The 27,837-nt window shown below is 50.4% G+C and overlaps 11 protein-coding genes across 11 annotated transcripts; 6 read left to right on the top strand and 5 right to left on the bottom strand.

The window, feature by feature from the left end:
- Positions 1-76: 76 nt before the first annotated feature.
- On the bottom strand, positions 77-1,039 carry C8Q69DRAFT_388316 (glycoside hydrolase superfamily; the record flags this gene model as incomplete). Its single annotated transcript, XM_028627632.1, has 2 exons — positions 77-540; positions 595-1,039. Coding segments are annotated over 2 exons (909 nt in total), but the record flags the coding sequence as incomplete, so codon positions are not given.
- A 4,020-nt stretch (positions 1,040-5,059) lies between these two features.
- C8Q69DRAFT_506404 (hypothetical protein) lies at positions 5,060-6,942 on the top strand (the record flags this gene model as incomplete). The annotated part of the gene is made up of 3 exons (XM_028632800.1): positions 5,060-5,092; positions 5,150-5,427; positions 5,487-6,942. The coding sequence occupies 3 exons, from the start codon at positions 5,060-5,062 to the stop codon at positions 6,940-6,942; spliced, it is 1,767 nt and encodes a 588-aa protein (XP_028485845.1).
- Positions 6,943-10,758: 3,816 nt separating this feature from the next.
- On the bottom strand, positions 10,759-11,206 carry C8Q69DRAFT_506402 (hypothetical protein; the record flags this gene model as incomplete). The annotated part of the gene is made up of 2 exons (XM_028632799.1): positions 10,759-10,917; positions 11,024-11,206. The coding sequence occupies 2 exons, from the start codon at positions 11,204-11,206 to the stop codon at positions 10,759-10,761; spliced, it is 342 nt and encodes a 113-aa protein (XP_028485844.1).
- A 1,659-nt stretch (positions 11,207-12,865) lies between these two features.
- C8Q69DRAFT_400821 (oxidoreductase) lies at positions 12,866-13,845 on the top strand (the record flags this gene model as incomplete). Its single annotated transcript, XM_028627901.1, has 2 exons — positions 12,866-13,064; positions 13,163-13,845. The coding sequence occupies 2 exons, from the start codon at positions 12,866-12,868 to the stop codon at positions 13,843-13,845; spliced, it is 882 nt and encodes a 293-aa protein (XP_028485843.1).
- Positions 13,846-14,389: 544 nt separating this feature from the next.
- Positions 14,390-15,789, top strand: C8Q69DRAFT_464382 (putative class III chitinase). Its single transcript, XM_028630417.1, has one exon. It carries the CDS (start codon positions 14,733-14,735, stop codon positions 15,702-15,704), a length of 972 nt encoding a protein of 323 aa, XP_028485842.1. The 5' UTR covers positions 14,390-14,732; the 3' UTR covers positions 15,705-15,789.
- A 161-nt stretch (positions 15,790-15,950) lies between these two features.
- C8Q69DRAFT_506399 (putative benzoate 4-monooxygenase cytochrome P450) lies at positions 15,951-17,775 on the bottom strand (the record flags this gene model as incomplete). The annotated part of the gene is made up of 6 exons (XM_028632798.1): positions 15,951-16,530; positions 16,590-16,870; positions 16,925-16,969; positions 17,020-17,325; positions 17,379-17,506; positions 17,562-17,775. The coding sequence occupies 6 exons, from the start codon at positions 17,773-17,775 to the stop codon at positions 15,951-15,953; spliced, it is 1,554 nt and encodes a 517-aa protein (XP_028485841.1).
- Positions 17,776-18,438: 663 nt separating this feature from the next.
- C8Q69DRAFT_235832 (alkaline phosphatase family protein) lies at positions 18,439-21,253 on the top strand. Its single transcript, XM_028626440.1, has 3 exons — positions 18,439-18,978; positions 19,047-19,173; positions 19,241-21,253. Exons 1-3 carry the CDS (start codon positions 18,901-18,903, stop codon positions 21,043-21,045), a joined length of 2,010 nt encoding a protein of 669 aa, XP_028485840.1. The 5' UTR covers positions 18,439-18,900; the 3' UTR covers positions 21,046-21,253.
- An 8-nt stretch (positions 21,254-21,261) lies between these two features.
- On the bottom strand, positions 21,262-23,277 carry C8Q69DRAFT_464374 (signal recognition particle protein SRP54). Its single transcript, XM_028630416.1, has 2 exons — positions 23,031-23,277; positions 21,262-22,975 (listed from the first exon to the last, which is right to left on the bottom strand). Exons 1-2 carry the CDS (start codon positions 23,106-23,108, stop codon positions 21,461-21,463), a joined length of 1,593 nt encoding a protein of 530 aa, XP_028485839.1. The 5' UTR covers positions 23,109-23,277; the 3' UTR covers positions 21,262-21,460.
- On the top strand, positions 23,278-24,434 carry C8Q69DRAFT_464373 (DUF1665 domain protein). Its single transcript, XM_028630415.1, has one exon. The coding sequence runs from the start codon at positions 23,425-23,427 to the stop codon at positions 24,319-24,321; it is 897 nt and encodes a 298-aa protein (XP_028485838.1). The 5' UTR covers positions 23,278-23,424; the 3' UTR covers positions 24,322-24,434.
- Positions 24,435-25,521, bottom strand: C8Q69DRAFT_464371 (2Fe-2S iron-sulfur cluster binding domain protein). Its single transcript, XM_028630414.1, has 3 exons — positions 25,011-25,521; positions 24,851-24,957; positions 24,435-24,782 (listed from the first exon to the last, which is right to left on the bottom strand). Exons 1-3 carry the CDS (start codon positions 25,295-25,297, stop codon positions 24,535-24,537), a joined length of 642 nt encoding a protein of 213 aa, XP_028485837.1. The 5' UTR covers positions 25,298-25,521; the 3' UTR covers positions 24,435-24,534.
- C8Q69DRAFT_464370 (mitochondrial carrier domain-containing protein) lies at positions 25,522-27,358 on the top strand. Its single transcript, XM_028630413.1, has 2 exons — positions 25,522-26,002; positions 26,076-27,358. Exons 1-2 carry the CDS (start codon positions 25,613-25,615, stop codon positions 27,261-27,263), a joined length of 1,578 nt encoding a protein of 525 aa, XP_028485836.1. The 5' UTR covers positions 25,522-25,612; the 3' UTR covers positions 27,264-27,358.
- The last annotated feature ends 479 nt before the right edge of the window (positions 27,359-27,837 follow it).

The following is a 27,837-nucleotide window of genomic DNA, read 5'->3' as shown; positions in this document are numbered from 1 at the left end:
AAGGCGTGGGCTTGCTAGAAGAAATGGCGGAAGAAGAGACAGGGGGCGTCGGAGTCGCCACAGGAGGAGCATATTTGAGTAAGACGCTCTTCATGTTGGCTGCGTAGCTGCGACCGTCGATTTGGTTCTCGTCGGAAGCTGTCGCCTCCCAGATCATGATTCCTCCGAAGTTTTCGGGATATCTGCCCATGTATTCCTCCACCAGAGTCTCAACCTCATCTGGACTAACATAGTACGCTTGGGTAGGATCGGCAGGGAGACCAATAAACAACTTAGCAGATGGGTTGCCCCCGAGCTTGATGGCGGCAATCCATGCGTCAAACGTGAAGTCGGAAGTCACATCCCCATCCACCCAGGCACGGGCAGAGCATGGATCAGTGTTGTAGAATTGAACCCAGATGAAATCGAAAGAGGCAAACTGGATCGCATTAGACAGCTGCGCATCGGGAGATAGGCACTGCGGCGCAGCAGAGAGATAGAATTGCTTCGATGGGAACTCGCTAAAGTTGTCACGTAGGCGCCGAGCCAGAGCGGCATATCCTGTTCAAGAAGAGTCAGAACTAGTCCCAATCGTTCAATCGAGTGTGAGCATACCAGTGGGTCCATTGTGCTCGATATCAAAGTCAAAACCATCCACCACGGCATCACCAAATGGACGGGGCCCATTCTGCGCCACCCAGGCGTCCGTCTCTGGACCGAAAGCGCCCCAGAGGAAGTCGGCGAAATCGCGCGCAGAGTCATCATTATCGATGATTTGGCCGTCTGCGGGATAAGCTCCTCCAAGAGAGATGAAGACCTTCTTGCCAGCCTGTTGACAGACGGGAATATCGTCCGCAATCTGCTGACAACCGGACAGCAGCTGAGTCGCTTCACCATCAGCATTAGTATATGTCTGCCCGTTGCACTGGTTTCCGAAATTGGACCCAGGCCAGCCGCCTTGACCGACATCAGGGAAGACATTGACGAAGCCGATGTTGATAATGTCCAACGACGTCTCCTGGCAGATTTGGCTTAAACGTGGTTGATTGTAGCCTTGGCCCTGTAAATGATATCAGCACTGACGGCTATCTCTATAGAGGTATCCATTGCATACATAATAAACGACAACGTTTGATTCTGACTGAGCATCAAAAGCAACTGCAAGACGGGCAAAGAGTGATGCCGCGGCGACGGCGGCAAGCGGCTTGGTGTACACCATTATGGAGAGAATGACAATGGACGGCACAAAATACACAAATTGGACTGCTGAGAGAATGGATACTCTGGCGGAGCCAGAAGAAGGAATGTAAACCCGTTTCAGTCAAAGAAAGGACGCAGACAAATGCCTGCTTTGGCAGTCCACTGTCAGTGGAACTAAAACGACAGAATGCCCAACGAGTGTGGTGATACGGAAGTATAAAGATGGGAGAGATAATGGGCAGTAGAAGTATTATTATAATAAGCTAAGAACGCCGTTGCCGCTGGTGCCTGGCACGGGAAAGGGGTATCACTATCCAGAATCCATTCGAAAAAATAAGCCTGTAGCCTCGGGAGTGGTGTTCAGAATCCGGAGTTGACTAGGTCATGATGCATGGCTTAATCTCGTCGTTTTGATTTGCACGTCGCTCCAGTCTTTCCATCGGATGTTTCCGATTAGAGTTGGAGCGAGACTGGTGGCGGCCGTATGCATTGGAAGCGCTATCCACAACATCATCTGGCGTCTGCTGGTTGGTTCCCCGATATAGCAAGAGGACGAATTTGTCGATTCCAGGTATGGCAGAGCAGCATAGCGGCGCTCCCAAAAAAGCCAGTGTCTCGACCAAACGGGGCTTTGCATCGTGCTGGCAGGAAAATTAAACAAAGCGCGCTTCAGGAATGGCCGGTAGACTATCCATCGATCTCGCCACCCTGGCATGCAGAGACCTCAGGTCATATGTATCAGAAAGTTTCTCCTTGAGATCAAAGATTATTGTGGGATAATCAGATGAGGAATGAACTGCTACCTCTCAACGCCAACGTCCGCTGACGGAAGATAGATAGACAGTCTCGAGTCGAAGAACAGACGCATCGTCCAAGGTCACATCAAACCATTATTCCAGATGATGAGGGCTGGCTGCAGCGGTGGCGTACCGTGGGATGGTTGTAGACGGTGGAGGTTGAGGCTCTTAGAGGAACCAGAGTTTATCCAGCCTATCGAACTAGCAAGCTTTGGGCCGGCGCGCTGTGATCACGCGGAGTTGCCGGATATCGACCCGATCGGGAATAGCGCGGGGTCATGGCTAGGGCTTGGACTTCAGCCTCAGCCAGGCACCCCAATCAGAACGTCAAGTGAGCGAGTCAATCCAACTTCACGTCGGCCCTAGACTAAACAGAGATATTGATCCTACTCAACAAGTCCAGGCCAGCAACCTGCCATCTCGCTAAGGCTATCTAGGCTGCTTATTCGATAATGAGAAAGCTCCCGTCGGCCACTATCACCAGTATTGTTTGTTCCGGTTTGCGCTTCCTTTCATAACGCTGGAGGGACTATCCCGGTGACCCTGCATAGTTATCTATCTGACGTACAGTAGGAATAACGGCGTACTTGCATTCTCTCTCTAAAAGCTGTGGCTTTTCAATGACTATCTTCACCAAAGATGGGAATCGTTTCGAAGACCAATTCTGCTGCTAAGAAATTAAGCGCCACGGAGGGAGACCGCAGTAGCGGAGCGCCTTCATTACTGTTACTACTCGCGAAGAGGACAGCAAAGTTCGGGGCTGGAAGCTTCATAGAGACTTTATCGACCAAGCCAGCACATGTTCGGTCTAGCTTCACTATCTGGTGCACAGTCAATCGACCAACTTGATCTGGGGCCAAAACCTGGTTACAACAATAACGCCCAAGGAAGGATAACAACGGCCTTCACGCTGTTTAGCCCTTGCGGTCATTATAAAGCCGAAAAAAAAAATTACCATACAGGCTGGTTACTGCTCCATAAATGTACAGTATGGTAATGAATATGAATGACTGAATAGCCGTCATATCAGTCTGGCTTTCAACAATCTAGAGTCTGGAATACGGTTGCAACAGTCCGGGTGTAGCGGAAACCGAACACCTCCGTCGACTGTTTCTTGGCATTCTCCTCGCTTCGAGGTAAGGCTCTACTGCCTGGCGGGACAGGCCGCCCGGTGCAAAAATTTGCTCCGAGAGGCTGCAGTTAGCAGGTGAGCAAGGTCGGAGAAAACCTCAGGGGAACCTCCGATATTAATCAATGCATCGCAGAGCCGCCGAATAGACTCTATTTTAGGCGCCAGTCGCTAAGTTAAGCCAAGGCTGATCTGACTTGAACGCTGAGCCGCGGAGATTCTTGATCGAGCATGCCCCGCCTGAGCATCTGTGCGGTGGACTGGACAGTCACGACCATGGTCTGCTCTATGCTCCCGGTACGGATCGATAACTAGGAGCGGTGTAGTATAACTAGTTCAGATGCCAGTAAGATTATTACTACTTAGGATGCTCTGACTGGTCAGTGTTCCACCCTGAAGCTCGAGCCGAAAAGAGGCCATGTGTGCACTCTACATAAAGAATTGACGGCATTGAACGCGATATTTGACTGCCGAACCTAAACTGCTGTTTCCAGTACCGATGCTTTCGTGCGAGCCCCGCTGTTCTCGCGGTGCAATCCAATATATCAAATACTCGAATACAGAATCAATCACCGAGTAATGGGCAGTAAAGCATCTATCCCTTCTTCAATCCCTTGGTGACGAGCTCTTATAGGTATCTATAAGTAAGGCGCTAGTTATCTGCCATGTCCGTCAGATGAGGCATGAGGGTGCAATTTCACGCAAGACAGTTCTAGAAAGTGAATGCAGATTCTATCATACTGCAGTGTAGACAGTATCCGAATAAGTCCTATTATTGCATTCCTGTCTTATTACTTCGGACGTCAGAGTGAGACAGAAGGGATAGATAGGATGAAGAACGAACGTGGTTGCAGATGATCTAGACTCGTTTTTACTGATGACATAAGACAAATATAGCAGCCTCAGGCCATAATTTCCTCTTTAGGATACTGACCTTCTGCTTCGTCACGTGTATACAAACTGACTTCATCCCTTGATGGAAATTTAGAGACAAAGCCGAGACTTCTCGTCACCATGTGAAGAACACGCCATATTATAGGCTGCTATAGCCGGTATCAAGAAAAAAATATCACAGTTCATGACGCATTATTGAGGCCTTTCCAGAACTGGATTTCCTTGGGACTGTCTCAGGACTCAGTACGAAATTCGCGTGATGGCGATCTACGACGCCCCGCGGTGCTGTCTCGCGCAGGCACCACAGCTTATTTTACAGGAATTCAAGAGGAAAGAGCGTAATTGGAACGAGAAATCTCCGGCTCTGGGTTCATCATAGTCCAGGTCCACGTTGTGGCGGGCCTACCTTATCCCTTCCTGGTGCTGTCGCGTCTAAGTGACGGGACACCCTGCCTCCCCTGCACATGGAGAGCATTCCGTTCTGATCACAACATTCCTCAGGATGATCGGTCTTGAAGCTGTCAACAATTGCCCCCGGCCATGCTTCAATTGGCCTCTTGTATTTCCCTTCGTTCCCGCCACACAGGGGTGGGCATTCCAGCCTCCCTATCCATGTCTGTCAAGATGCGCGTTTACGCGTGTTGGCATCAATTACATGTTGCTTTTTAGCCTCACGGCCCCCCTTCAGGAGAACAGCACCTTTACCTTTCACCCTGTAGTACGGTTACTCAGATATGATCATTGCAATTCTTATTCATCCTTATTGACGGATATACTAGTGATCAAGCCCGCCGTGTGCGTTTGACGAAGCTCCCATATATTTGTTCATTTTTGTCTTGATGCCTTGTGGTTTAAGACAGCCTGTCGAGCAGCTGGAACGCAAAACAGGAATCACTGGAAATTCAAGCTAATGGCGGCCCGGACGTCAACACCGGCCAAGGGTCGAAGAGCCTGGACGCGCATGATCATATTCATTTCTTTATACCTCATTCTCCTATTATCATTAGTAGAGTGTGCCTTGGTCATTACGCTCTATGCCACAAGGCATGTTGACTCAACAATGACACCCAGTTTGATACTGGGGCTCATCGCGGTAAGGTTTCGAAATAAGACTCCTAAATTGCGAAAGCTAATGATTCTGACTGATCAGTCTTTCTTCTCCGTTCCATTTGTTGTTCTCCATACGCTTATAGCGTGGAATTATAAGAAATCTTCTGGAACAGCTATCCCAAGGACACCAATCCATATAATCTGTTCACATCTACCGCGGCTTATGGTTGTTATATGGCTGGCGACTACCGTGACGGGCTTGGTCGTCATTTCCAAACAGCCAACATGCGATGCTAGTCAATTGACTCGGAGCTTTTGGAGAAGCGGGACTAGCTGTGTGCTCCACCGCGTGGCTGTTATCGTTGCTATTCTAGCTCTGTATGTCTTACTGCACTACTCGCAAGTTTATGGAACCGCTTACTCACGCATCTTTACAGGATCACAGCACTGGCTCTTTTGTGCTCAATTGAGCTTTCTTTGCGCCGCTATGATGCATCTCTTTTGGGGTTGTATACGCCCCAGAGACCGTCACGAGACGGAAGCATCTTCTCCGAATCCAGCTGGGAAAGTGATACCCTTAAGAGCGAAATCCTTTTCCTCTGTCGTCATCCAGATGGAGCTCCGGGTAATAGAGAGCTGTATTGGTCCAACGGGAAGCAGTGTGTCTCTGAAAAACCTGTTCGACCTCCAAGTGTGCGCTACCCGGCTCCAGTCCGGCCAAAGCCGCAGTTGAGACTGAATACCGACCCGGGCTCTATTCGACCAGAAATCGTTCGTGCATCGTCTACCTCCCCCAGCCAGAGCTCTCAGAACGGCTCCCCCGTCAACCAACCCACAAACGAGGGGGCAGGGAGTACAGAAAATCGTGCCCCAGCGGTGTCTCGAACTGGGACTATCATGACTGCCCATCCAAACGACTCCGTGGTTACGGTCCCGTCAATTGCAGAGCTCTCCGGCGTTCCTGAGATCCCTGCAATTCCCCCAAGATACAAGCAGCAGCACGTGCGACAAGAATCGTCAGTTTCCTCGCAGAATAAATTCCTGCCCAATGTCTGGCAAACGAACTCAACGCCCCTCTCTGAGGATCCGCTGATTAAGGCTATCTCCTCTCCTGACCTCGCCAAACAGGCTTTGATGGCCTTGTTTAGTGAGAGCGACACTTCAAAAGTGGTCGTCACTGAGCCACTCCCAGTCGCAGCTCCTTCAAACAGCTCGCAGGCCGTTCCAAAAAGCACGAATCACGACATGAAATCTTCTGAAGCAACACCTGCTCCTCCGAGGCCTCGAGCCATGACTGCTAGCCCTGGAAATCCGCCACCAGTCCTGCCTCCGCAACCGTTGACAGTCCGAAAGTCTCGCTCCTCCTACATTGCTCCTATTCCCCGTTCGATTCATCACCCACATCATCCGAACTATGTCCCTCCTCCTCCGATCCATTCCAGCCAGCCCCGTCCTCAACCAGCAGAATCAGAGAGACCTCGCCGCCAGAACACAAGACGTATTAGCAAAAACTACCAGTTTGAACGCTCTCAGGTGCCTCACCACACGCAAAGCCACCGATATCACTATCAACAGGACCCAAGACGATATAATCCCAATCTTCACAGCTATCACCAGTCGCCTCGCGCACCACGCTTCAACCCTTCCCATGCCCTACCACCAATCCCGCGCAGCGATGATGTCGAGATCGTCTACCCTAGCACACGACGACCACGGAGCAGCACATATGGTGGCATTGGCATCACCAAAGACGGTCTCGGAAACATGAAGGCCGGAGCACGCTCCAGCATCAACCTCAGCACACCAGGAGCCTTCTCTACTGGAGAAGCGGGCGGCATTGACAGCAGAACCTACCGCGGTGCTCAGCGCACCAGCATGCAGGGCGGTTACTAAACACTGAACCTTCCTAGAGGCACCTTTCCTATGAGTCAAGCCTCTGATTCGCGTTAAATATACCCAGTACCCCATCAGTCCTTATCAACATTGTAATGATCTTCCATTTATACGGTCTCAGACACTCAGAGATCACCGAAACAGAAGGGTCGGGAGACCTCCTACCTGGTCCCGGTTCTCGTTCCGATCTCTTATCTGACGCGCCTCGGATGTAATGCGATGAGATGTATGACTTTTCACTAAAAAGATTTGGAAGCTGTACTTGGTCTTCTTTAAGCGTTCTGTCTGTGATCCTTTTTTTTTTTTCCCTTTTTCCTATTTGATCAGATTATATTTTTTATTATTGAGAATAGGGAGGATAATGATACCATACCGTCTTGCGTTCGTGACAAAATCTCGTTCTTTTAATAATTTGTCCATTTAATAAGGCGGTCTCCTTGAGCGATTTCGGTGATAGTCTGTCATTAAGACTAAGTAGTACGGCTCATACTAACAATACGTCGAGGTTGAGATCCACACGCGAGATCTCTACTCGGAGTTGACAGTTCTGGATTGCAAAACATAATATTCTAAAGGCTTCTCATTCTTCCTAATAATAGTATTGTTAACTATGCTGCCCCCATCACCAGTTTCTCGACTCCCTCAAATGAAAAGACAACGAAAGCGCCGTATCCCTTCCCCTAACCATATGCAACCTGCCCCAGCCTTAAATGCGTGCAAATATTTCAAAACCAGATTCAAAAAAAAGCCCCAGCACACCGTATGGATATGGATGAATAATAACAGTCTCTTTGTTAAGGAAGGGATTATCGTAGGACCTTTCCTTTACTTTGATCCCCTCACAACGTACTTATACCGGTATCCCTGCCGGGGTCCCTTACGGTTCTCGTCACCGTTATCTTTGACGGAATCGCCGACTTCTTTCTCTCCCCAGGCCCACAGGAGTGCTTTGCTCATCTTCTCCCGTTCCTTCAATAGCAGATCTATTCTGCGTTCCCATTCCTTCTCGCGCTTCTCGACGGACTTGGCGATTCGCAGGTCCAGTGCTGCTGCCGCCTCTTCTTTGGCAGTTATGATCGATTCGAGTCTTTCAATTTCGGCATAAAGGTCTTCCACTTCGGATCTCTGCTCTGAGTCGAAGGAGCGAAGACGATCCAGTTCGGATTTTAGTTCCGACTCGCGTGTCTCTGCGGCCGTGAGTTGATTGCGGAGTTTGCGGAGCGACTCTGCATGGGAGCTGCGCAAGGTGGAAATAGCAGTTGCGTGCGCAGTCTGCAGGCTCTTAAGCTGTGCTTGGTGGGCTTCTGTGATGACAGCGAGATCTGGAGCAGACTCGAATGGCGGGGAAGGCGGGCCAGCAGGCTGTTGAGCTTCCTTCTCTTTGCGCATGCGGTCGATAGTTTCCAGTAATTGGGCATGCTGCTCTTTGATGTCGTGCGACTCGCCTTGGAGCTTTTGGAGACTGGAGGTAAGCTCGTCGACTCGAGAGGTCAGGCGGCTATTCTCGGCTTCGATGGTGGTGATGAGTCCTTGCGATTCAGATAATTGTTCCTCGGAGCGCTTCAGTTGAGCTTCGAGAGTCTCCTTCGTGGATGCAGCCTCCTTTGATTGTTTTTGGGATTCCGTAAGCTGTTTCCGCAGGTTTTCGGCCTCTTCTTCCAGATCTGTTCTGCTTGTCGGTAAGGTCGTAGGTAACGCCATCTCTGTTAGAAACGCACCTTTGATGACATCCAGAATATCTGTAAACGTCTTTCCTTCTGTCCTTCCTTCCGTTTTCCCTTCGCTGTGAACCGAGATATCACTAGCGACAGCTTTGAGAGCATCTTCCTGTGCAGTAAGTTGGGACCGCACATCTCCCAGCTCAGTTTCGAGCGCGGTATTCTTCTCTTCCAAAGGCTTGTTTTTACTCTCCAGGGAAGCTATCTTCTTTTCCAACGCCTCGGATTCATCGTTCGCAGCATCCAGTTCATCCTCGAGTTTCTCGATCTCGAGATCCCGGTCACTAATCTGAGCCTTGAGTGTTTCTATTTCAGTATTCTTCTCCTGGAGTTGCCGGTCCTTTGCTGTGGTAACTTCATTAAGCTTCGAGATGCTGCTTTCGAGCGCCTCGTCCCTCTTCTTGATCTCCTCCCGGGCAACTTCCAACTCCGCCTTCAAGGAGTCGATGGTCCCGTTATTCTCCTCTTTCTCCGCCAGTGACTCATCCCGTCCCTTCAGCTCCGCCTGCAGCGTCTCGACCTGCTGCTGAAGGGCTTCGAGTCTCAACATGTCAGACTTGGAGTTCTGTAAGGAGAGTTCCTTCTCGCTATTCTGCCTTTGTAACGATTCGATCTGCTCATGAAGCGCAGCCTCTTCTCTCTGATGCTTCTCATGCGCCTCTTCTAATAGTGCAGCTTTCCGGCTCAGCTCCTCTTGAAGATGGGTGGCCTGCTCCGCTGCTGCTTCTGCCTCGAGAGCCTTTGTCCTCTCTGCTTGTTGTAGCTGCTCATCTCTTTCTCTAAGTTGTTCCTTAAGTTGCTCAATCTGGCGGCGCAGATCGCCGGAGTCATCTTCCGGAGAAGCATCCTTCTGCCTGCGCGCGGATGGTGATGCCTCTCCGCGAGGACTCTGCGGGGGACTCTCTTCAATGCCTTCCAATTGCGTCATTTCTCTACTGGTATGTGGGTTCCTCCGTAGAAATTGTGAAGGTGTTGACATATCGACGGGTGGACCGAATTCGCTATATTCGCCCAGTTCCCCTTCTTCGTCTTCCACCAAGGATTCGAGACGTTCCCCCTCCTCCTTAGGCTTGTTGCCGTTCTTCTTGTCGTCCGATGAAAGGCCATCGCCCCAAAGATATCTCTCCATGTGCTCTGTGAAATCCTCCGGTCCGCCGATATCCGACAGCTTCTCCTCCTTTTCTGCGCTCAGATCCGGCAATCGGTCGTCATCTCGTTCGTCTAGACCAAACTCCTCACCAGAGAACCTGCTGAGATCTAGCGTATAGTCCGCGAGTCGCGCTTCGAGATTGTCGCGACTGTCAAAAGACGAGGCTTGCGACGATGGTGACGAGCTTCTGGATCTGTCGCTTCGTCGGTCGCCCGATCTCTGCGCCGCGACTTGTTCGGAAACGGAGTTCCTCAGATGGCTCACGGCGTCGTCCGAGTCGTGATTAGATTGCGGCGGTGAGGAAGGCATATAGCCAGGGGTAGCTGCCAGAGTGGAAGCCCCGATGGTATCGTGGGTCGTGGGGAAGGGTGAGCTGTAACCTGGTCCGGCCATGGTGTCGTTGCACGCGTCTGCGATGTCCGACCGGACGCGACGGTGTGTTGTACGGATAGGATGAGATAGCTGAGCTGTTCAAGATAGCTGATGTCCACTCATTGGAACGATATGAACGAAGCACACATGCCACCAAAAAATAACGAAGAGAAGCGGCAGGGAATTCACCTCAAATGAGGTCTTAATGATGGTGAAGATCGATGGGGATCTCAAGTCTTGGAGTGAGTTGTTTATGGCGCTCCCGTTCTGGTTAGTGTGGTTGGGTCTCAGCCCCGGCTTTAGAGTAGAATTAAATTGATCTTATTGAAAAAGTTCAAGATCGTGATGATCTCCCCACTAGTTCACTAGTGATTCTAATTCTGCGCTATGGTCGTGGACTTTCTATGTATCATGGATGACTCTACACCTGAGGCTGGGCGGTGCTTAACGGGATTACTTGTACCTGATGTCCCCAGTACCTAAGCTCCGTGCCTGTGAATAACGCGCCCAAGACACGGTGTTCACCAGGGAAACATTATCATTACAGCATCTCAAGTCATCATTATTTGTGTCTTCCTATATTGTAAACTCCTCGCCATAGGATGTGGATGAGGTTGAGGACGACGCAGAGCCTCCCCGAGCACGACCACCTTTACGACCGGCTTCCCGCGCTCGTTCGCTACCTTTCTCAAATGATCCTCTCGACGCACGTCCGCCCTTAGACGCAATTGCATGCTATACATCGATCGATCCAAGTTAGTACAGCGGATCTCATTGCTGAAGCAAGGACGTTTTCAGATCATGCCTGTTTTTCCGGATCCATGTTATGAAATCCACCCACGCCGGTGGCCTTTCCACCCTTGGACCCTCCTTTGCGACCAATTTCGGAGAGCTGCTCTCGGGGTCGATTGGCGAAGTTACCTGGGTTGGGATGATTCGAGGGAGAGCTCATGCTGCGCATGGCAGCCACCGGAGCTTGTCGAGCTAGGCGAAAATGATACACGCGAGAGAGACGAAGCGCCATCATCGGAGCTTGTTCGTCGAGAATTATAGTGGAATATTCAGCAGAGACATTAGATGCAAAAGCAGATCTATTTTACTATTACTGAACTATATACGAACAATCTTTGGGTCTTCATGTCACTATCCTGTCATCAGTTTTTGCCGCGCAGCAATGAGGCGACTGCCAGGGACATGAACTACTCGAGTACGCCGAATGTCCTTCGCAGTTCGCACCCATGGCGATAGATGCTCTCTGGAAGCCCTAGATGGGGCCTGTGGCTAGCGTCTATTATTCGTGGGGAAGTGAATCCCGCTACCCATTTTCCAAGATTGGTTTCGCCAATGGCTCAGGCACGGGATGATCTATATATGATGCCACGGAAAAGCATTGATACCGGAAATCGCAGAAATACATCGACAAGAGTGACAAGCTGACAACCCCACGATAGGTATTCTGTCTATAATACCTGGTTACGTCCTATGGCGCAGTTATTTCATCAGTCCAGACAAGGAGTACTGGAGACGAGATAGCAGAAATTTGCACAATATTTACCTCTCCGCGGACGATCTACAATGTATGAAAGAGGCCCTGCAATGGCCCTAGTTAGTGGAACAGTCTATCGGTGTCGATTTAGGCTCAATTTAGGTCTTGACTGTAGGGCTGATCAGATATCGCGAGTTGACATCATCCCGTGAACTCAGTCGCAAACACGAGATGGATTGATACTGGGGCCTTTGCCATCGCATGCAAAGACTTCAGCAGCTCACATTCGATTTTTATGATATAGGACCCACTGTTATTTGCGGCATACGTTACGTATGCCCAGAAAGGATATCAGTATATGTGTAGTTGCTGTTATTTTGGTGCTACTGGCACGGGGAGGCCTAGACTAAGTAAGGCCATCGCCAATCTCGTTTAGCTGCCATGGCCAACACATAGTCTTTCGAGTCCTCTCCAGTTAACAGCGTTGGCAAGAGATATCGCATGGCAGTTGGCAAGGAGTCTAGACGTCCCTGATAGCGACGCCACAGGATGCAACACGAAAGTCCAGGCGGGTGATGTCAGACTGGACCAAGATACATTGTCCACGGAACATTCGAACAGTAAGTTCGATCCGCCCATCAACAGGCGCTCATTCTCCGGTGCCAGAGCTCAGCATCATCCGATCTACTTCACAGCTCCGATCTAAGAGGCTTGGCAGCGACTTCTTCCAAGGCTCAGACCCGTCGAGAGCAGGGACAGCTTACCAGGATTCGTAGGTCGGTCAGCAAAGCCGTCGTATCAGACACTGTCGCCATAGGAGAATGGGCATGTCCAGTCTCACGATGAACTTCATTTCGCGTGGTCTGGTGGGACCTGATAGGCCGGCTGCTCAGCATCGTAGAATTTGAGGACGATACAAAACCCACGAGGACCTCCTACCACGTCCCCTGGTACCAGACTGAAAGGAAGGAAATCAACTGGTTTACACAAGTAAAAGGCATCAAATACACAGAAAGCGAACCGCGCTGAGGCTGCTACACCATGGCACTTTCATCTTCAGCAATCCGCACAGGTCGAGGGCTTCTCACAAAATGCGCGCGAGTATGTCCTGATTCCACGGCTGTGGCCTGGAAGTCAGGTAGTGCGCACCGCGCTGCATTCCCGACAGCAGTCCACGGGATGGGCAGCATCAAACCAATGACCTTTTCAAAAGCGGTGTCATTGCGGACTCCAACCAAACCAATACTGGATGGCAGCCAGGAATCGCGCAAGGAACCGGTTCCAAGAAGCGCGTATCCTGACTTTAGTCTTCAGAATAAAGTGTATGTGGTAACCGGTGGTGGTCGAGGGTTAGGACTCATGATTGCAGAAGCCATGGTACAGGCAGGCGCTGAAGGTATGTCTCCTCAAAAGCTTCCGGCGGTACCTTTTGTTATTATTATCGAAAGACATGATTCGATTAGAACATAGAACTAATCAAAGTACATGGAACAGTGCACTGCTTAGACCGATTGGTCGAGCCAGACCCTGAATTTACTGCTTCCCAGGAATGGAGTAAGGAGCAGAAACATAAGGGGGAGCTACATTATCACCACGTCGATGTACGAGATATGGAGATACTAAACAGGGTCGTGGCCTCTATCGCAGAGCGACGGCGCCAAATGAACGGGCTTGTCGCAGCAGCAGGCGTGCAGCAGATCAAAGAAGCAGTCAACTATACATGTGCAGATGTGACAGAGATGCTTGATGTCAATTATACTGGAGTCTTCATGTCGGCGAACGCGGTAGCACGGCAGATGATAAGATTCGAGAGTCCTGGTTCAATAGTTCTTGTGGCCTCGATGTCCGGATTTATCGCCAACAAGGGTCTTAACTCGCCTGTCTACAACTCATCCAAGGCAGCGGTTATTCAGCTGTCTCGCAACTTAGCCATGGAATGGGCCAAATTTGGAATCCGCGTCAATTCCCTATGTCCCGGCCACATCATCACACCCATGGTCCAGAAAAACTTCGAGGAGGTTCCCGGTCTGCAGGAGACATGGGAGCGGGAAAACATGCTCAACCGACTGGCCACGCCAGAGGAGTTCACGGGGGCAACGATCTTCATGCTTTCGGACGCCAGCAGCTTCATGACAGGTGGTCATCTGGTAATTGATGGTGGTCACACTGCTTGGTAAAGAGATCGATGGAGAGCCTGTGATATTCTTATTTCTTTTGTCCAGAGCTATCCTTTTATTTCCTCTGATACGGACTGAACCATACACGAGCAAGGGGTTTGTGGCGATATAAGTTTTTGAGGCTTCGAGTAGACTTTTTTTTTGCGAGACTCTGGGTTCATTCTGCGTTTGGTCTGGTTAGTCATGATTGTTGTTGCGGCGATGTCCCTATATGGCGCGTACACGAACATGCTATACTTAGTCGAATCTAATCTAATTTGCCTTGGCTGACAGGGCACATTTCCGAATTATTGGCGATCAAGCATTATATCCTTGCTTTCGAAGCTTACCAAAGTGACTGGATCCCACCAAAACAAAATGACGGCTTCAAACAGCCTCAACTGTTTCCCATCTGTCTTTTTTCTTTTTTTTTTATGCGACGATATGAATGCTGTTTAACTCACAATATATAGTTAATTTGACCTGCCAAGACAACAACCGATTAGTCATCAACAGCCCACCGACTGTGGGGGTGAGATCCGGTAGAGAATACATCTTAAGCCGATTCGCGATTCATTGGACTGTACAGATCTTCTCTTTCTTTTCAGTAAAGCCAATTCTTGTCGCTATTTGTCTCCTAGGCCATCGATCCTTTCTAGACATCGCCCGCATCGGATTTGGTAATCGGGAGCCTTTATCTGTCAGTTACGGCAGTCCTGATAGTGAGACCTATCATGGGGTTGGTGATATAAACAAACAGCAAGAAAACTACAACGAAGATACTTGCTGTGTATCTGCGTGTCTGAATATATGGGAAACGGGACCAGGCCCATGAGAACAATAAGGAAACCAAACAATTCGAAACCACTCTCTTGCCCGATATTACTAGATACCTAGCCTCAAGAAACATGCCACCCATCATTCCCACGCAGGCTACTGCATTGAACCGACCGCGTATCATTTGCTATCACCAGACCATTTGCGCCAGAGATGCCGGGTACGTGTCAATGCTCCCCCTGCTACACAACAGCACGGGTATCACGCACATCATCATCGCAGCTATCCATCTCAATTCGGGGCCTGGAAACATCACATTGAACGATGACCCGCCTGACAGTCCAGTATACGCGCCGCTCTGGGAGGAAGTGCCTCAAGTGAAGGCGGCCGGGATCAAGGTTATGGGTATGCTAGGTGGTGCCGCTCAAGGCAGTTTCCAGCGTCTGGATGGCACCCCGGAACAATTCGAAGCATACTACGCGCCTCTACTCTCCATGATCCGTCGCCATGGACTCGATGGCCTGGACCTCGACGTGGAAGAAGAGATGTCCCTTCAGGGAATCATCCGTCTCATCGACCGCCTCAAAGCCGATCTCGGGGATGGCTTCATCATCACCCTGGCTCCCGTGGCTGCTGCGTTGCTGGGCTTTGGTAACCTCTCCGGGTTCGATTACCGCCAACTCGAGCAAGCTCGAGGATCGAAGATCAGCTGGTATAATACGCAATTCTACAATGGTTGGGGTCCCGCAGAAGATCCACGCATGTATGCTGCGATGATTACGCAAGGGTGGCCGACGCAGAAGATTGTGTACGGTTTGCTCACGAACCCGGGGAATGGGTCGCAGGGGTTTGTTCCTAGAGAGAAGATCACTGCTATCCTGGCGGTGCTGCGGGAGGAATTTCCCGGGTTTGGAGGCGTGATGGGGTGGGAGTATTTTAATTCGTTGCCTGGGGATAAAGAGAAGCCGTGGCAGTGGGCGGCGGAGATGTCATTGAGTATGGGTATGAAGGATGTTGTGACGGCCGCTCGGGCAGTTTTGTCGCATGGTCCAATGACGGCTAGCGTGATGAATGTGCTCAGGGATATGATGAATCAACGGTAGGTAGAAGGTTTTATGTATAAGATGAGATTATCGGAACATAGTATTTATATAGAGAGCGTGAAGCAATCATGCGGCTTTGAAGATCATGTTATCACGGATAATTTAGAACGGTATGGACTTCTGGCCAGTTAAAACTATTGAAGGAACGTATAACTATGTACAGGACTTGATGCTGTGAATCACCTTGCCTTATACGTGGCTAGTGCTGAAGAGCCAGAAGCAGTCCAATTTTTCCTTTTGTGCATACTAATATTTCCTGACCTTGACCAAGATACCTGGGGAGTCCTTTGCTTGTCCAGCCAGCATGAAATCTCGACTGACATCAATGTCACGCTTCCTCGAAACCTCGGACACATCAAAGTCGAATTGTCTAAACACGGCTGCGAGGATCATAAAGAGTTCCGTGCGGGCAAGGTTCAGTCCTAAGCATGCTCGAGTACCGCGATTAAAAGAGACGAGGTACCGTTCGAGTTGCTTGCCTCCTTCCAACCATCTCTCAGGTCGGAAGACTCGCGATTCAGGGAATATCTCCTCGTTGTGATGGGTCAAATACGAGGTCATACCCACCCCCGTACCTGGGGGGATTATATAACCGTGGTAGTTCAAAGCCTTGTCTGGAAACTCTCTATTGCTTCGATGTGAGACAGGTTCGCAGAGACGGAGACCTTCGAGAACCACAGCGGATAGGTAAGGAAGTTGTTCCAGTTCCTGGGGGGAGGGCGGATGGGAAGGGTCTGGCATGGCAGCTTTCAGCTCGTCGTATAGTCTTTGACGGATTGAAGGGTTAGCTGCGATATGATAAGACGTTCCTCGAAGGACATATGCTCTGCGATCAGTTAGTTGTGTGCGCTGAAGACCCTGGTTGACTGCTGGTCAATTCCTTACGTGGTGCCAGAACCAGCAGTCACCAGACCGAAAGCTTCATCACGGAGCCTATCGCGCTCCAGCTCTTCCGGTGGGAGCTTGCTTTCCAGAAGCTCATGAAACACGGTCCGGTGCCCAGCTTTTTCGTATGATCGGTTTTCGCCATGGCGAATGGCTTCAATTTGCAGTGAGAGCTCCTGCTCCTGATTCAGTCCTCGTCCAACGTTCATTGAAGGGCCCCCTACAGATCGGAATTCAAAGATATCTGCCATTGCTGGCGCAAGTATCTTGTTGACACTGTTCTACAAGGAGTGAGCGTGCGCTTCACACTGGGCCTTTGATCTTTGAAGGCTTACCGGCAAAGAGAGGCTGATACGCATAAACCAAGGAATGTGGACATTCTGTCTCCATTAATAATGGTCAAATGACGTTTACTTCCCCTTTGACTCACCAGAATGCTCGCTTCTAGGAACCCATCGACATCATCAAAGGCCTTGCGACCGAAATCGGGCTTGAAAACATTTTCGGGCTTCCTTGCAAAGCAGTAGTCGCGGATGATATCCATCGTAACGGCAGCGTACATATATTTCATGTTCAGGGTCTCTCCAGTCTTACTGGCATCATCAAGGCGCTTGCATAAGATGTCAAGGGGGCTCTGGATGGCCGGAATCAACTCAGCAACCGCTTTCTTGGAGAAGAAGGGATTTATCGCCCTCCTTCGGAGACGGTGGAGCTCGTGAGGTTGCGTCGAGATGATCTAGTTGTTATTAGTGACAGCTGAAGAGAGGCGTAGCGATACATTTAGCATACAGCTGGGTGAGGACCGAAGACCTCTGCGAGTCTTGGCGTTTTATGTACGCGGCCCATGTTATACACTTCATCGATATAGTCAGGGTCATTGATGTGGATTTCATCGGGATTGATTCTGATAATTGGGCCTGTAGCATGTTGTCAGCCAAATTGCCCATGTCGTGAACGGAAAGTAATAAATACCATATTTCTTATGCAGTTCCTGCAGCTTGAAGGTATACTGGCCGACGAGATACAGATCATAGTAGTATTCATACAGGTACGTCGCCTTGGCCAGTTTGGGGCCTGGGATATGCGCCAGTGGATGAAAAAAGAATCGATAGATAAGGATCACAGCAACATAACAGATATAGCAGCCCACAGCAACGGCTGCACGGGAAACCAGCGTATCAAACATCGTGAAATGGTCGACGCTGCTCTCTCCATGAAATTTGCTTTTTGAAAAGTCTGGGCACCCACCAGTGTGTCGGGTCTCACGGACTTATAGCTCCAGCATGATCGGCACATCGAGACGTACTCTTTGTTTTCATATTGTGTAGAGGGGAAGATACTGCGAAGCAGGTTGTAGTGGGGGTGCGCGCGGAATCAGAATTGATTTCCCATTGGCAACGGTGACAAGTAAATAGCCGGATGTAGAAGTGGTGATAGACTAGCTTATGTAGCTAAAGCTCTTAAGATTCGAGGTGGAGGCAGTTAGAGGTCCAACTCGAAGTAGCTATCATGTGGAGTAGTAACTAATCAATCGGACAGCAACTGGGCTCTTAGTACTCTGTAGTATGTAGTAGTTAGTTAATTAACTACTGTAGTAATAATAATACTTCACTAGCAGTGAACAGTTGAGAATTCTTCCCTCACCGCCCAAACCACATGGAATATCGCTGTAGATATCTGGATTTTATGATTATGCGGGCTAAAACATAACAAAATGACATTTGTAAAGAGAGGAACAGGGAGTGGACATGAGCTTATTGAGCTATATTAACCGTATGGCGGCGCATAACAAAAGAACCAGGAGGTCTATGGCTGTGCCGCTGTGGTGTTCGGGAAATGGGGGAAGAAACGATTAGAAATAGCGCTAGGATCAATGGATTGTTTGGAATCTGGCATGGATGCATGCATGTAATAATTGTATTGTCACAAACGAGCTAAGTAGTGCTTCTCCAGATCCCCAATCAGCTGGTTTAATTAATTACCAGATCGAGTAGTGGCTATTCAGTATACAATAGGCCAGTATGATAATTGCATTGTTATGTTATTGTTGAAGAATTGGCTTCTTGTCCCGAGAAAGCGATGCATGTCGTCATAAGTAACCGCCTTTCCCAAAAACAAACCAAGGGGATCATCGTCAACTCCCGCCGCATTCCATCTTTGTCGGCCACTCTAGAGGAGGAAGCAGAAGAACAAGAAGAATTAGAAAAGCAAATAACAAGCTCTGGTAGCTGTCAATGTTGATGCAATGATTCTCTCTGGCTGGTCATAGAGAGGCAAACAAAGGCACCAATTCATTCTCGACTAGACGACCATGGCGTCGCTGCTGGAGGTCGCGGCCGCGACAAGCTCCGCGATCCTTAGACTAGCTACTTTCTTCTTCCTTCGATGGGTACGTATTATCGTTTTGGATGAATCTGTGGTTGTTGTGTGTTCGCCCAGCTAATACTGGATGCGAAGATCCCCGGAAGCGTGATACCAAGTGTTATTTTCACGTCCTTGGCAGTCTACTTGACGTCGCTGAGAGCTCTGCTTGCGCAGCCCGCAGATGGCGAGACGTCAACGAGCAAGACTCAGAAAGTCAAAGGTAGCTATCATATCTGCTTCTAGATGGTCTGACCAAATAGGGATCTCGTGATTGACAGACAGTGCAGATGAATCCAAGTCCTCCGCAATTGATGAATTTCAAAGAAGAGTCAAGTCCTCCAGAGAGGACGAGTCGTTCAGCTCCCTTCTGAAGACCTTGTTGACTGGACTTCCCTCCCGCAAATCGAGACTATCCACTCTGGTTACGGCAGGAGTCAATGTACTGTTGGCGTTGTTGACATTTGACTTTCTCTTCCGTGGTATGATCTTCTACCCGACTAGTAGTCTCGCGTTTTCTCGCATTGGATATGTCTCCCCGACGACTGCAAAGTTGCTGGTGCGGGAGCCAGATCGTGCACAGCTTCCCTTGGTGGTGTACCACCAGGAAGCATCTATGCAGCCGAACGAGAGCTGGACACAGGAGGGCATCATCTACGCGCTGGACGACACCACCGACTACACGTATCCAGTTACACTGAAGAATCTAAAACCATCCACGCAATACCGATACTCCCTGTCGAACAACAAAACTGGCACCTTTATCACCGCTCCCACACCAGGATCGCGGGCAGCAAGCAGGTTAAGCTTCCTCACGTCGAGTTGTATCAAGCCGAATTTCCCGTACAACCCATTCTCACATCCTCTGCGCATCCCTGGCATTGAGTATGCCGCTGAGGTTGTTTCCAAACTACCGTCCATTATCCGGCCTTCTTTCATGCTATTTCTAGGGGACTTCATCTATATCGATGTTCCCATGCGGTTCGGATCTTCTCAGTCGCACTACAGAAGCGAGTACCGTCGTGTGTACAAGTCTCCTTCCTGGAATGTCCCCGAGGAAAGTCCAGCTATCGATTTACCCTGGCTACATATTCTGGATGATCACGAAATTTCAAACGACTGGTCCAAGGGAAACACGACACCACCGTATCCGGCAGCTGCAGAGCCGTATGCTCATTACCATGTCAGCGTCAATCCGCCGATTCCACCATCCCCTTTCGCCGCCCCTGAAAATACCACATACTTCTCGTTTATCCAAGGACCCGCATCCTTCTTTATGCTCGATACGCGCACCTATCGCTCTGAACCGGCCCAGCCAAACTCCACCATTCTCGGCTCTGCCCAACTGCAGTCACTGCTGGCCTACCTCGCGCGTCCAGAACCTGCAGACGTGAAATGGAAGATCGTAGCTTCCAGTGTGCCGTTCACGAAGAACTGGCACGTCGGCACGACCGACACCTGGGGCGGATTCTTGAACGAGCGACGTATCGTGTTCGAGGCTATGTGGCGCGCGGAGCGTGAACTCGGGGTGCGCATCGTCCTTCTCAGCGGTGATAGGCATGAATTCGGTGCCACGCGCTTCCCCGACCCTTCATTGAACTTAAGACCCGATGACCTCCTCCCTGACACAGCTGGTGACGGCCTACACGAATTCAGTGTCGGCCCATTAAGCATGTTCTACCTCCCCATCAGGACATATTATCAAACAGACGACGAGGACGTGACCGTGAAATACGTTCCGAATGGAAACAGCAAATTCGGCCTGATCGACATCGATATTTACGACGAGGAGAACCCCAACCTGGACGACCCAACCAGTCCTCCCACACCCAGTTCGGTCCTCACATACTCTCTCTATGTTGACGGGGAGGTTGTCTGGAAGTACCGACTTGCCGTCCCGCTCTATCCTCCAGGATACGCGCCTCTCAAGCTCCCGCCGGGAAGAGTCCTCCTTGACAACACGGTGTCTTCGGGATGGGGTCTACAAGAAGCTGTTGGTCGATTTGAGGAGCATCTAGGCTGGTTGAGAGATAATGTTCGAGAGAAGTGGTGGAGTTTTCTTGAAAAGGAGCGGAAAGCAGAACGCGTTGATTGATAATTTTCCATTTGTGCAATGGGCGAAACTACATGGGATTTCCTATCCTATTCTGCCTTTTTGAACCCCTTTTCTCTTTTTCTCTTTTTTTTCCCTTTTTGTCTTGTTCTACTCCCAACTCAGGCCGATAGTAATACTTGTGACGTTATATTCGATAGCATATGCAGAGAATTCATCATATACTAGAATAGAGTTGAGCACGAAAAGTCACTAGAGAAAATTGTCCGAAAGTGGGTACTATTTTAGCAGGTTACAGTATACAAATATAGAGATAGGTTGGCTTGAAGCCATCGTGTGGAACACCAGAAACGCCGAAGACATGCATCGTGAAAAGGGTTAACGACATGGCCGCAATTGACACGGGTAGAGAATTGGAGCAGAAGAGAAAAGATGACTGAGGAAGCTTCGTTGTCGTCTACCGTCGTCCTCCTCTTCCACCGCCGCCACCACCACCCATCAAGCCACTCATTTGGCTCATCATGCTCTGCAAGTCCATCCCGCCCAGTCCAGGCATGCCGCCGCCGCCCTGACCTTGCAACATCTGCATCATCTTGGATATGTCGCCCATTCCACCCAGTCCACCCATACCGGGCATGCCACCCGCGCCGCCCATGGCGGCCATGCGCTTCTGCATCGCAGCCATCTGCTGTTCCTTGTTTCCGCCCTTGAGCATGTTCTGTGCGCGCTGCATCTGCTTCTTCTGTCCGCCGACCTTTTTGGCCATGCCGGCCATCATGCGGTGCTGCGAAAGAAGATCCTCGACCTCGCGCACCGTCGTTCCGCTACCACAAGCTATGCGGACGATGCGAGAAGGCTGCTCGACGAAGATCTTGCCATCGCTGTCGAGCTCCGCAGCTGTCATGCTGTCAAAGAGGTAGATCATACGACGGAGCTTGAGAGAGCCGTCTTCATCATCGAGACCAGCAGTCAAATTCGACAAACCGGGGATCATGCCAGACAACTTGGACAGAGGACCCATCTTCATGATCGAAGTAATGTTCTCGCGGAAATCACGAACCGTGTAGATACCCTCAGTGATGTGTTTATATGTTTCCTTGGCTGTGGCAGAGTCCTTTGTGACGGCCTGCACATGCTCAACTAATCCAGCGATGTCACCCATGCCCAGGAGCTTCTGGATGAAGGCCTTCGGCTCGAAGCGTTCCAGATCCATCATGTGCTCACCGGTACCCAAGAAGATGATAGGTGTATGCGTAGCTGCGACTGCAGAGATAGCACCACCTCCAGCGGCATTGCCGTCAGTCTTCGTGATAATGATTGCTCCAAAATCAGCAGTAGCCTTGAAAGCTGATGCTTGCGCTTCCGCAGCCTGACCGATCGAGCCGTCCATGACGAGGATCGTCTGGTCTGGGGTAATAGCGGTTTGGATCTGAGTCATTTCCGTGAAGAGATCTTCCTCCTGCTTATGACGACCACTGGTATCCACGATAATAATCTCAAAGCGCTCCTTCTTGAACTTCGCAACACCCTCCGCCGCAACAATGGCGGGGTCCGTCTGTGTCAAGCTACCGTAGTATGGGATCTTCGCTTTCGTAGCGTTCTGCTTCAGTTGATCGAAAGCACCGGCACGGAAGGTATCAGCGCAAACGAGGGCCGTCTTGAACCCTCGAGTCTGATAATGCCTTGCTAGCTTCGTACATGTTGTCGTCTTTCCCGCACCTTGTAGACCCACGAACATGATCACATTTGGCCGTCCCTTCTTGGGGCGGAACGGCTCAGCATGAGGATCGACCAAAGTGACGAGCTGATCAAAGACGGTCTTCTGGATTAATCGCTTCTTGTTCACTGCAGAAGGGAGGGACGAGAAGTTGACGCTGGCTTTGATCTGTTTGCGGAGACTCTGGACGAGTTTGACATTGACGTCTGCGGAGAGGAGGGCGGCGCAAATCTCTTTAAGCATATCATCAAATGCCTGGGAAGATTTCCCGTCAGTCCACATGCAAAGAATCTAATTCTCAGTGAGTTACCTTCTCATCGAGATTATTCGACCGTGTCAGATCGCCGACAGCGGCGTTGATTCGCCGCCCCAGATCCTGGAGGACCATATTGAAGGAGTATCAAGGAACCCGGACAATTAAAAAAGAATAAGACAGGACGGAAGCGTGTCCTCGATTAATATATGCAAAAAGATGGGTATCTCAGTGGAACGGAAGGGCGTCTGACAGGAATCAAGTTGAATCGCCTTCGCAACGTGGGATGTGGCTTGACCGAGATGTTTCGCGGAGGAAGCTGCAGCCAACCGGAGCCGTCAGCGCTTCTGCTCGCCCAAAAAGTCTCAACCCGTACTTTATCGCGGCAGAAAAATATCAAGACCACCAGCGATCCTCAACTATCAGCACAACCTATTCGCTCAGATCCACAATGGCGCCTGCAGTTCTCAAGAAGCGCAAGGTCCTGGACAGCTTGAAAACCGCCAGACCGAAAAAGAAGTTCAAGAAGCAAGCCGCATACCACAGCAGTTCGGAGGATGAAGATGAGGGCGACTTTCAGCCGGTGGACCTCGCAGATTCTGATGTCGAAGGTGAAAGCCCATTGAAGGAGGAGAAGGCGGCAAAGAGCCAGAAAGCTGCGAAGCCTACGCAAACACCGAAGTCATTGGGCGAGAATGCCTCAAAGTCAGACGAAGGCAGCGCAAGTGGTTCGAGTGATGAGGATGAGGATGAGGATGAGATCGAGGAAAACGACGAATTTTCAGATGCAGAGGCATCTTCTGACGAAGACGATTCCGACGCTGGCTCTCAAAATAACGATGGTTCTCGGAAGAAACGACAGACCTCCAAACGCAACGATCCCACTGCTTTCTCGACCTCTATTTCCAAGATTTTGTCCACCAAACTGCCGAGCTCCGTCCGCGCTGATCCAGTGCTTTCTCGCAGCAGAACCGCCACGCAGACAGCTGCAGAACTTTCGAACGAGAAGCTTGAGCAACGCGCGCGCGCCAAGCTTCGTGCGGAAAAGAAGGAGATCCTCGACCGAGGCCGTGTACGGGATGTGCTGGGTGTCGAGAGAGGCGAAGCTGGTGAGACAGCAGAAGAGGAGAGACGGCTCAGGAAGATCGCCCAGCGCGGTGTGGTGAAGTTGTTTAATGCTGTGAGAGCTGCACAAGTCCGTGGAGAAGAGGCCGCTCGTGCAGAGAGGCAGAAAGGAACTATAGGCGTGGGCGAGAGGGAGAAGGCGGTTAACGAAGTGAGCAAACAGGGATTCCTGGAGCTGATCAACGGGAAGAAAGGCAAAGGGTTAAATATCGAAGAGGCCTGAGGATGTAATACCTCAAATTATTTCCCCGGCATGTCTGGCGTTGGTGGAGGGCTTGATCTTATATATGTTTCTTCTGTGCTCATTTGAATCAAAAGTTACACCCATCTGCCGTTAATCGTTGCCTGTAAACACATTTTCCTGGTAATTATATATATCTATCTACAATACAATTTGACGGCGGCAGCTGTCATGGTCAAGACAATCAACCATACGCTACTTCTTCTTGTCCTCGAAATCGCTTGCCTGCAAGTTTCGGGTCATGGTAGGAAGCCGGACAACTAATCCGTCCAGCTCCTTGTTCATTACCACCTGACAACCCAAGCGGGAAGTCTCCGTCAATCCAAATGCAAGATCCAGCATGTCGTTCTCATCATCATCCGGCTCAGGCATCTTATCGTACATATCCGGGTCCTCGACAATGACATGGCAGGTTGAGCAGGCACAGGAGCCTCCGCAAGCACCTGATGAAATACGACGTCAGCAATGGCCATGATCATTCGATATTTATGAGACAAGATTGTTTCCTCACCTTCCATCTCCAGATCATTTGCCTGGGCAATATCTAGCAGGTTGTCACCTTCAGACACCTGGAAGTCGTGCTTCTGACCGTCCTTGTCGATAAAGGAAACGTTGATCCTAACAGTCGATCAGAAAGACTGCACTGTCTTTTGTTAATCCGGTATACTTACTCCTCTCCAGGCTTCGGTGGTGTAATATGGCCATGAGCTTGCCCTGCAGTGGCGGAGAAATGTCGTCGCGCCAGGGCAGTGTTGTGTGCTTGACCGTGATTCCTCAGTCCGTTCCAAACGTGAATGGATCGCCTGCTGCTGATATTTCGGTCTGCATTCTGCAAACCTCGTCGAGTGACCGAGTTGGTGAGGAATCTCTTCGACTGGGCAAGGCATATCCGATCTCCAGCGGCGGCCTTGGACGCTGCGTAGCGCAGCTGCAGCGACGCCTCTTTCCACAACGGCATTGTTGTTTCTTTTTTCTTAAAAGAAAAACACAATTGGAAGCCACAAGCTGGAGAACCGGTCAAGAGCAGCGGAGAAGTCGGTTGTGGGGGAGGGGAGAGATTGAGGCGCGAGAAATGCGAGAACAGCGACTGGTTGACTCGACTTTCTGCAGTTGGCAAAAAAGCGCCGGGCGGATCTTATTTTGCTAAGTTATTTTGCTACTGCATCATCGCTCGGCCTTCCACGCCAACTCCGAGCTTTCCATTCCCCGAATCCGCCAGTCCGACTCACCATCCTGCGTCTCTCCATCTTCTGCTGAGGCTCTGCTGGTCATCATGAGCTCCTCGCGGGAAGGGGTAAATCCCCTGCGTCCGTACTATGTCCCTCCCCAGATTGGGCTGTCTCCTGGCCCGACTTCCAACGCTTCTGCACCGCTTGACGCCGCGTCTGCATCGACCAAAGCTTTCGGCAGCTCCGCACGAGACCTCTTGTCCGATTTAGACTACTCGGATTACTTGGAGGCATCGCCCTCTGTATCAGATTGGGTCCGAGAGGTCCTCGACCGTGCAGTATGGAGATACACCAGCGTGTTGATGGCCCAGCCATTCGACGTGGCGAAGACCATCCTCCAGGTTTATGTCGTTCCCGACGCGCAAGGCGGACAGGCGCTGCCAGATGAGACACGGAGACGCAGTCAGGGTTATAGAGAACAATATTTTGAAGAGGTATGCTGGATGTCTCCGTTGTGTACTGCTACGAATGAGGGGTGTTGATTTTTTTCTTCCTTTTTCTCTCCAGGATTCACAGTCATCGGACGATGAGAGCAATTACTTTACGTCTGCCGCTCCAGGCGGTGCTGCACCTTCTACACCAAGGTCTCGAGGCTCTCGACACCGGATCACGGATCGAAGTGGTTATATACCATCCCCGGGCGTTCCTCCGAGACATGCATTGGTGATCAAGAACCCCTCGTCCCTGATGGAGGTCCTTTCGCAACTGTGGTCGACAAGCGGGCCCACGTCGGTCTGGAAGGGTGCCAATGCGACCTTTATTCACTCATTGCTGCTCCCTACTTTGAATACCTTCATCAGGAGTCTGCTGTCGGCCGTCCTCGGTATGCCAGAGGAAGCGATTGCATCACCAATGACCGCAGACATTCTGACGGCCGCCTCACCCATCACGACTCTAATCTTGTCCTTCATCTCTTCTGCACTCTCATCCATCATTCTCTCTCCAATCGATACTGCACGCACGTACCTCATCTTGACGCCTGTGACCCATGGCCCTCGCTCCCTGCTGCGCGCCATCCGTCTGCTTCCAACTCCGAGCTACATGATTCCGCCTCACCTTATCCCCATCACCATTCTTCACTCCAGTCTTCCAAACTTGCTGAGCACTAGCACGCCTCTATTCCTCAAGTCATATCTCTCTCTCGATCCCGTTCTTAACCCATCCTCGTGGAGCATGTTCTCCTTTCTGGCCTCTTGTCTCGAATTGGGTATCAAGTATCCCCTGGAAACCGTTCTCCGTCGGGCACAGATTGCCACTTTTACATCTCCAAGCTTGCAACAGAAGGGCCGTGTTCCTATCAGTCCTACGATCCCCTCACCCGCCACTGCCAGCAAGCAGCCAAGCTCGGAGATCGAGACTGTTGTTCCCGTCCCGCGCTCCTACCGTGGAGTCGTGGGAACGATGTGGAGCATTGTCTACGAGGAGGGAGTCAGTCCCTCGCCTTCTGAGACGGAGAAGGCCCATGAGATGCTTGGCAAATCTGTGCCTTCGCGCCAGCGCAGACGGCAAGGCCAAGGTCTCCAGGGTCTCTATCGCGGCTGGAGAGTCGGCATGTGGGGTCTCGCTGGCGTCTGGGGAGCAGGCTTCCTCGGAGCAGCCATGGGAGGCGGCGAAGAAGAGATGGTCACAAGCACTGCGGCATCGGGGATGAGCCCAGTCGGTGCGCGGGGCAGAACTAGTGGTGGAGTATTTTAGACGGCCTGAAACCCGGGTGTTTGGCGGGAGTAATGATCTTCGCAGGTTGATATCCATATCTGATTATTATTTTTTTTTTTTTTTTGTTATTATTTCCGTTCTCGGTGTCCGACTCTCCTCTTCTCCTGCAGGTTCTGTTGGACAGTTCCGTTGAACCCTTATGTCTCTCTTACGCAGCCATGTATCTCACGTGTCGATCCCAGCACAAGATATCTGAGCATCGGAAGGAAAACAACGATGCTCTTGTGTATATATACTATATACTGGGACTGGGACTTGTCCCTTTATTAATCTGTCAATCTCCATGGATTTCCATACCTACTGCAACATTGGAGAATTCATCTTATGATGATACTCTGTAGTCAGAGAACTAACTATAGCTTATTTGAATCCAGATATATATGCTTCAGATACTTATCTGAAGACATCCGACCCGCATCTACGCAGAAAAACATATACAACAGGTCAATAATAATTGGTTCCTTACAACGTATGAATAACCGAGTGGGGTGATCAGTATACAGAAGGGAAAAAAAAATATCATTATCAACGCCAGGGAACCAGCCTAGACCGG

Source organism: Paecilomyces variotii (genome assembly GCF_004022145.1).
Source record: "Paecilomyces variotii strain CBS 101075 chromosome Unknown C8Q69scaffold_4, whole genome shotgun sequence".
In the NCBI taxonomy this organism is placed as follows: Eukaryota; Fungi; Ascomycota; class Eurotiomycetes; order Eurotiales; family Thermoascaceae; genus Paecilomyces; species Paecilomyces variotii.
The sequence above is the reverse complement of the archived record's forward strand: the minus strand, read 5'-3'. Positions and strand labels throughout refer to the sequence as shown.

Excerpts from the sequence above, each read along its gene's own strand:
- C8Q69DRAFT_464382 (XM_028630417.1), top strand. The coding sequence starts at position 14,733 with ATGCCACCCATCATTCCCACGCAGGCTACTGCATTGAACCGACCGCGT.
- C8Q69DRAFT_235832 (XM_028626440.1), top strand. The coding sequence starts at position 18,901 with ATGGCGTCGCTGCTGGAGGTCGCGGCCGCGACAAGCTCCGCGATCCTT. Across the intron at positions 18,979-19,046 it reads CTTTCTTCTTCCTTCGATGG|ATCCCCGGAAGCGTGATACC; the intron begins GTACGTATTATC and ends CTGGATGCGAAG. Across the intron at positions 19,174-19,240 it reads CAAGACTCAGAAAGTCAAAG|ATGAATCCAAGTCCTCCGCA; the intron begins GTAGCTATCATA and ends CAGACAGTGCAG.
- C8Q69DRAFT_464374 (XM_028630416.1), bottom strand. The coding sequence starts at position 23,108 with ATGGTCCTCCAGGATCTGGGGCGGCGAATCAACGCCGCTGTCGGCGAT. Across the intron at positions 22,976-23,030 it reads CGAATAATCTCGATGAGAAG|GCATTTGATGATATGCTTAA; the intron begins GTAACTCACTGA and ends AAATCTTCCCAG.
- C8Q69DRAFT_464373 (XM_028630415.1), top strand. The coding sequence starts at position 23,425 with ATGGCGCCTGCAGTTCTCAAGAAGCGCAAGGTCCTGGACAGCTTGAAA.
- C8Q69DRAFT_464371 (XM_028630414.1), bottom strand. The coding sequence starts at position 25,297 with ATGCCGTTGTGGAAAGAGGCGTCGCTGCAGCTGCGCTACGCAGCGTCC. Across the intron at positions 24,958-25,010 it reads CCACCGAAGCCTGGAGAGGA|GATCAACGTTTCCTTTATCG; the intron begins GTAAGTATACCG and ends ATCGACTGTTAG. Across the intron at positions 24,783-24,850 it reads AAATGATCTGGAGATGGAAG|GTGCTTGCGGAGGCTCCTGT; the intron begins GTGAGGAAACAA and ends GTATTTCATCAG.
- C8Q69DRAFT_464370 (XM_028630413.1), top strand. The coding sequence starts at position 25,613 with ATGAGCTCCTCGCGGGAAGGGGTAAATCCCCTGCGTCCGTACTATGTC. Across the intron at positions 26,003-26,075 it reads GAGAACAATATTTTGAAGAG|GATTCACAGTCATCGGACGA; the intron begins GTATGCTGGATG and ends TTTTCTCTCCAG.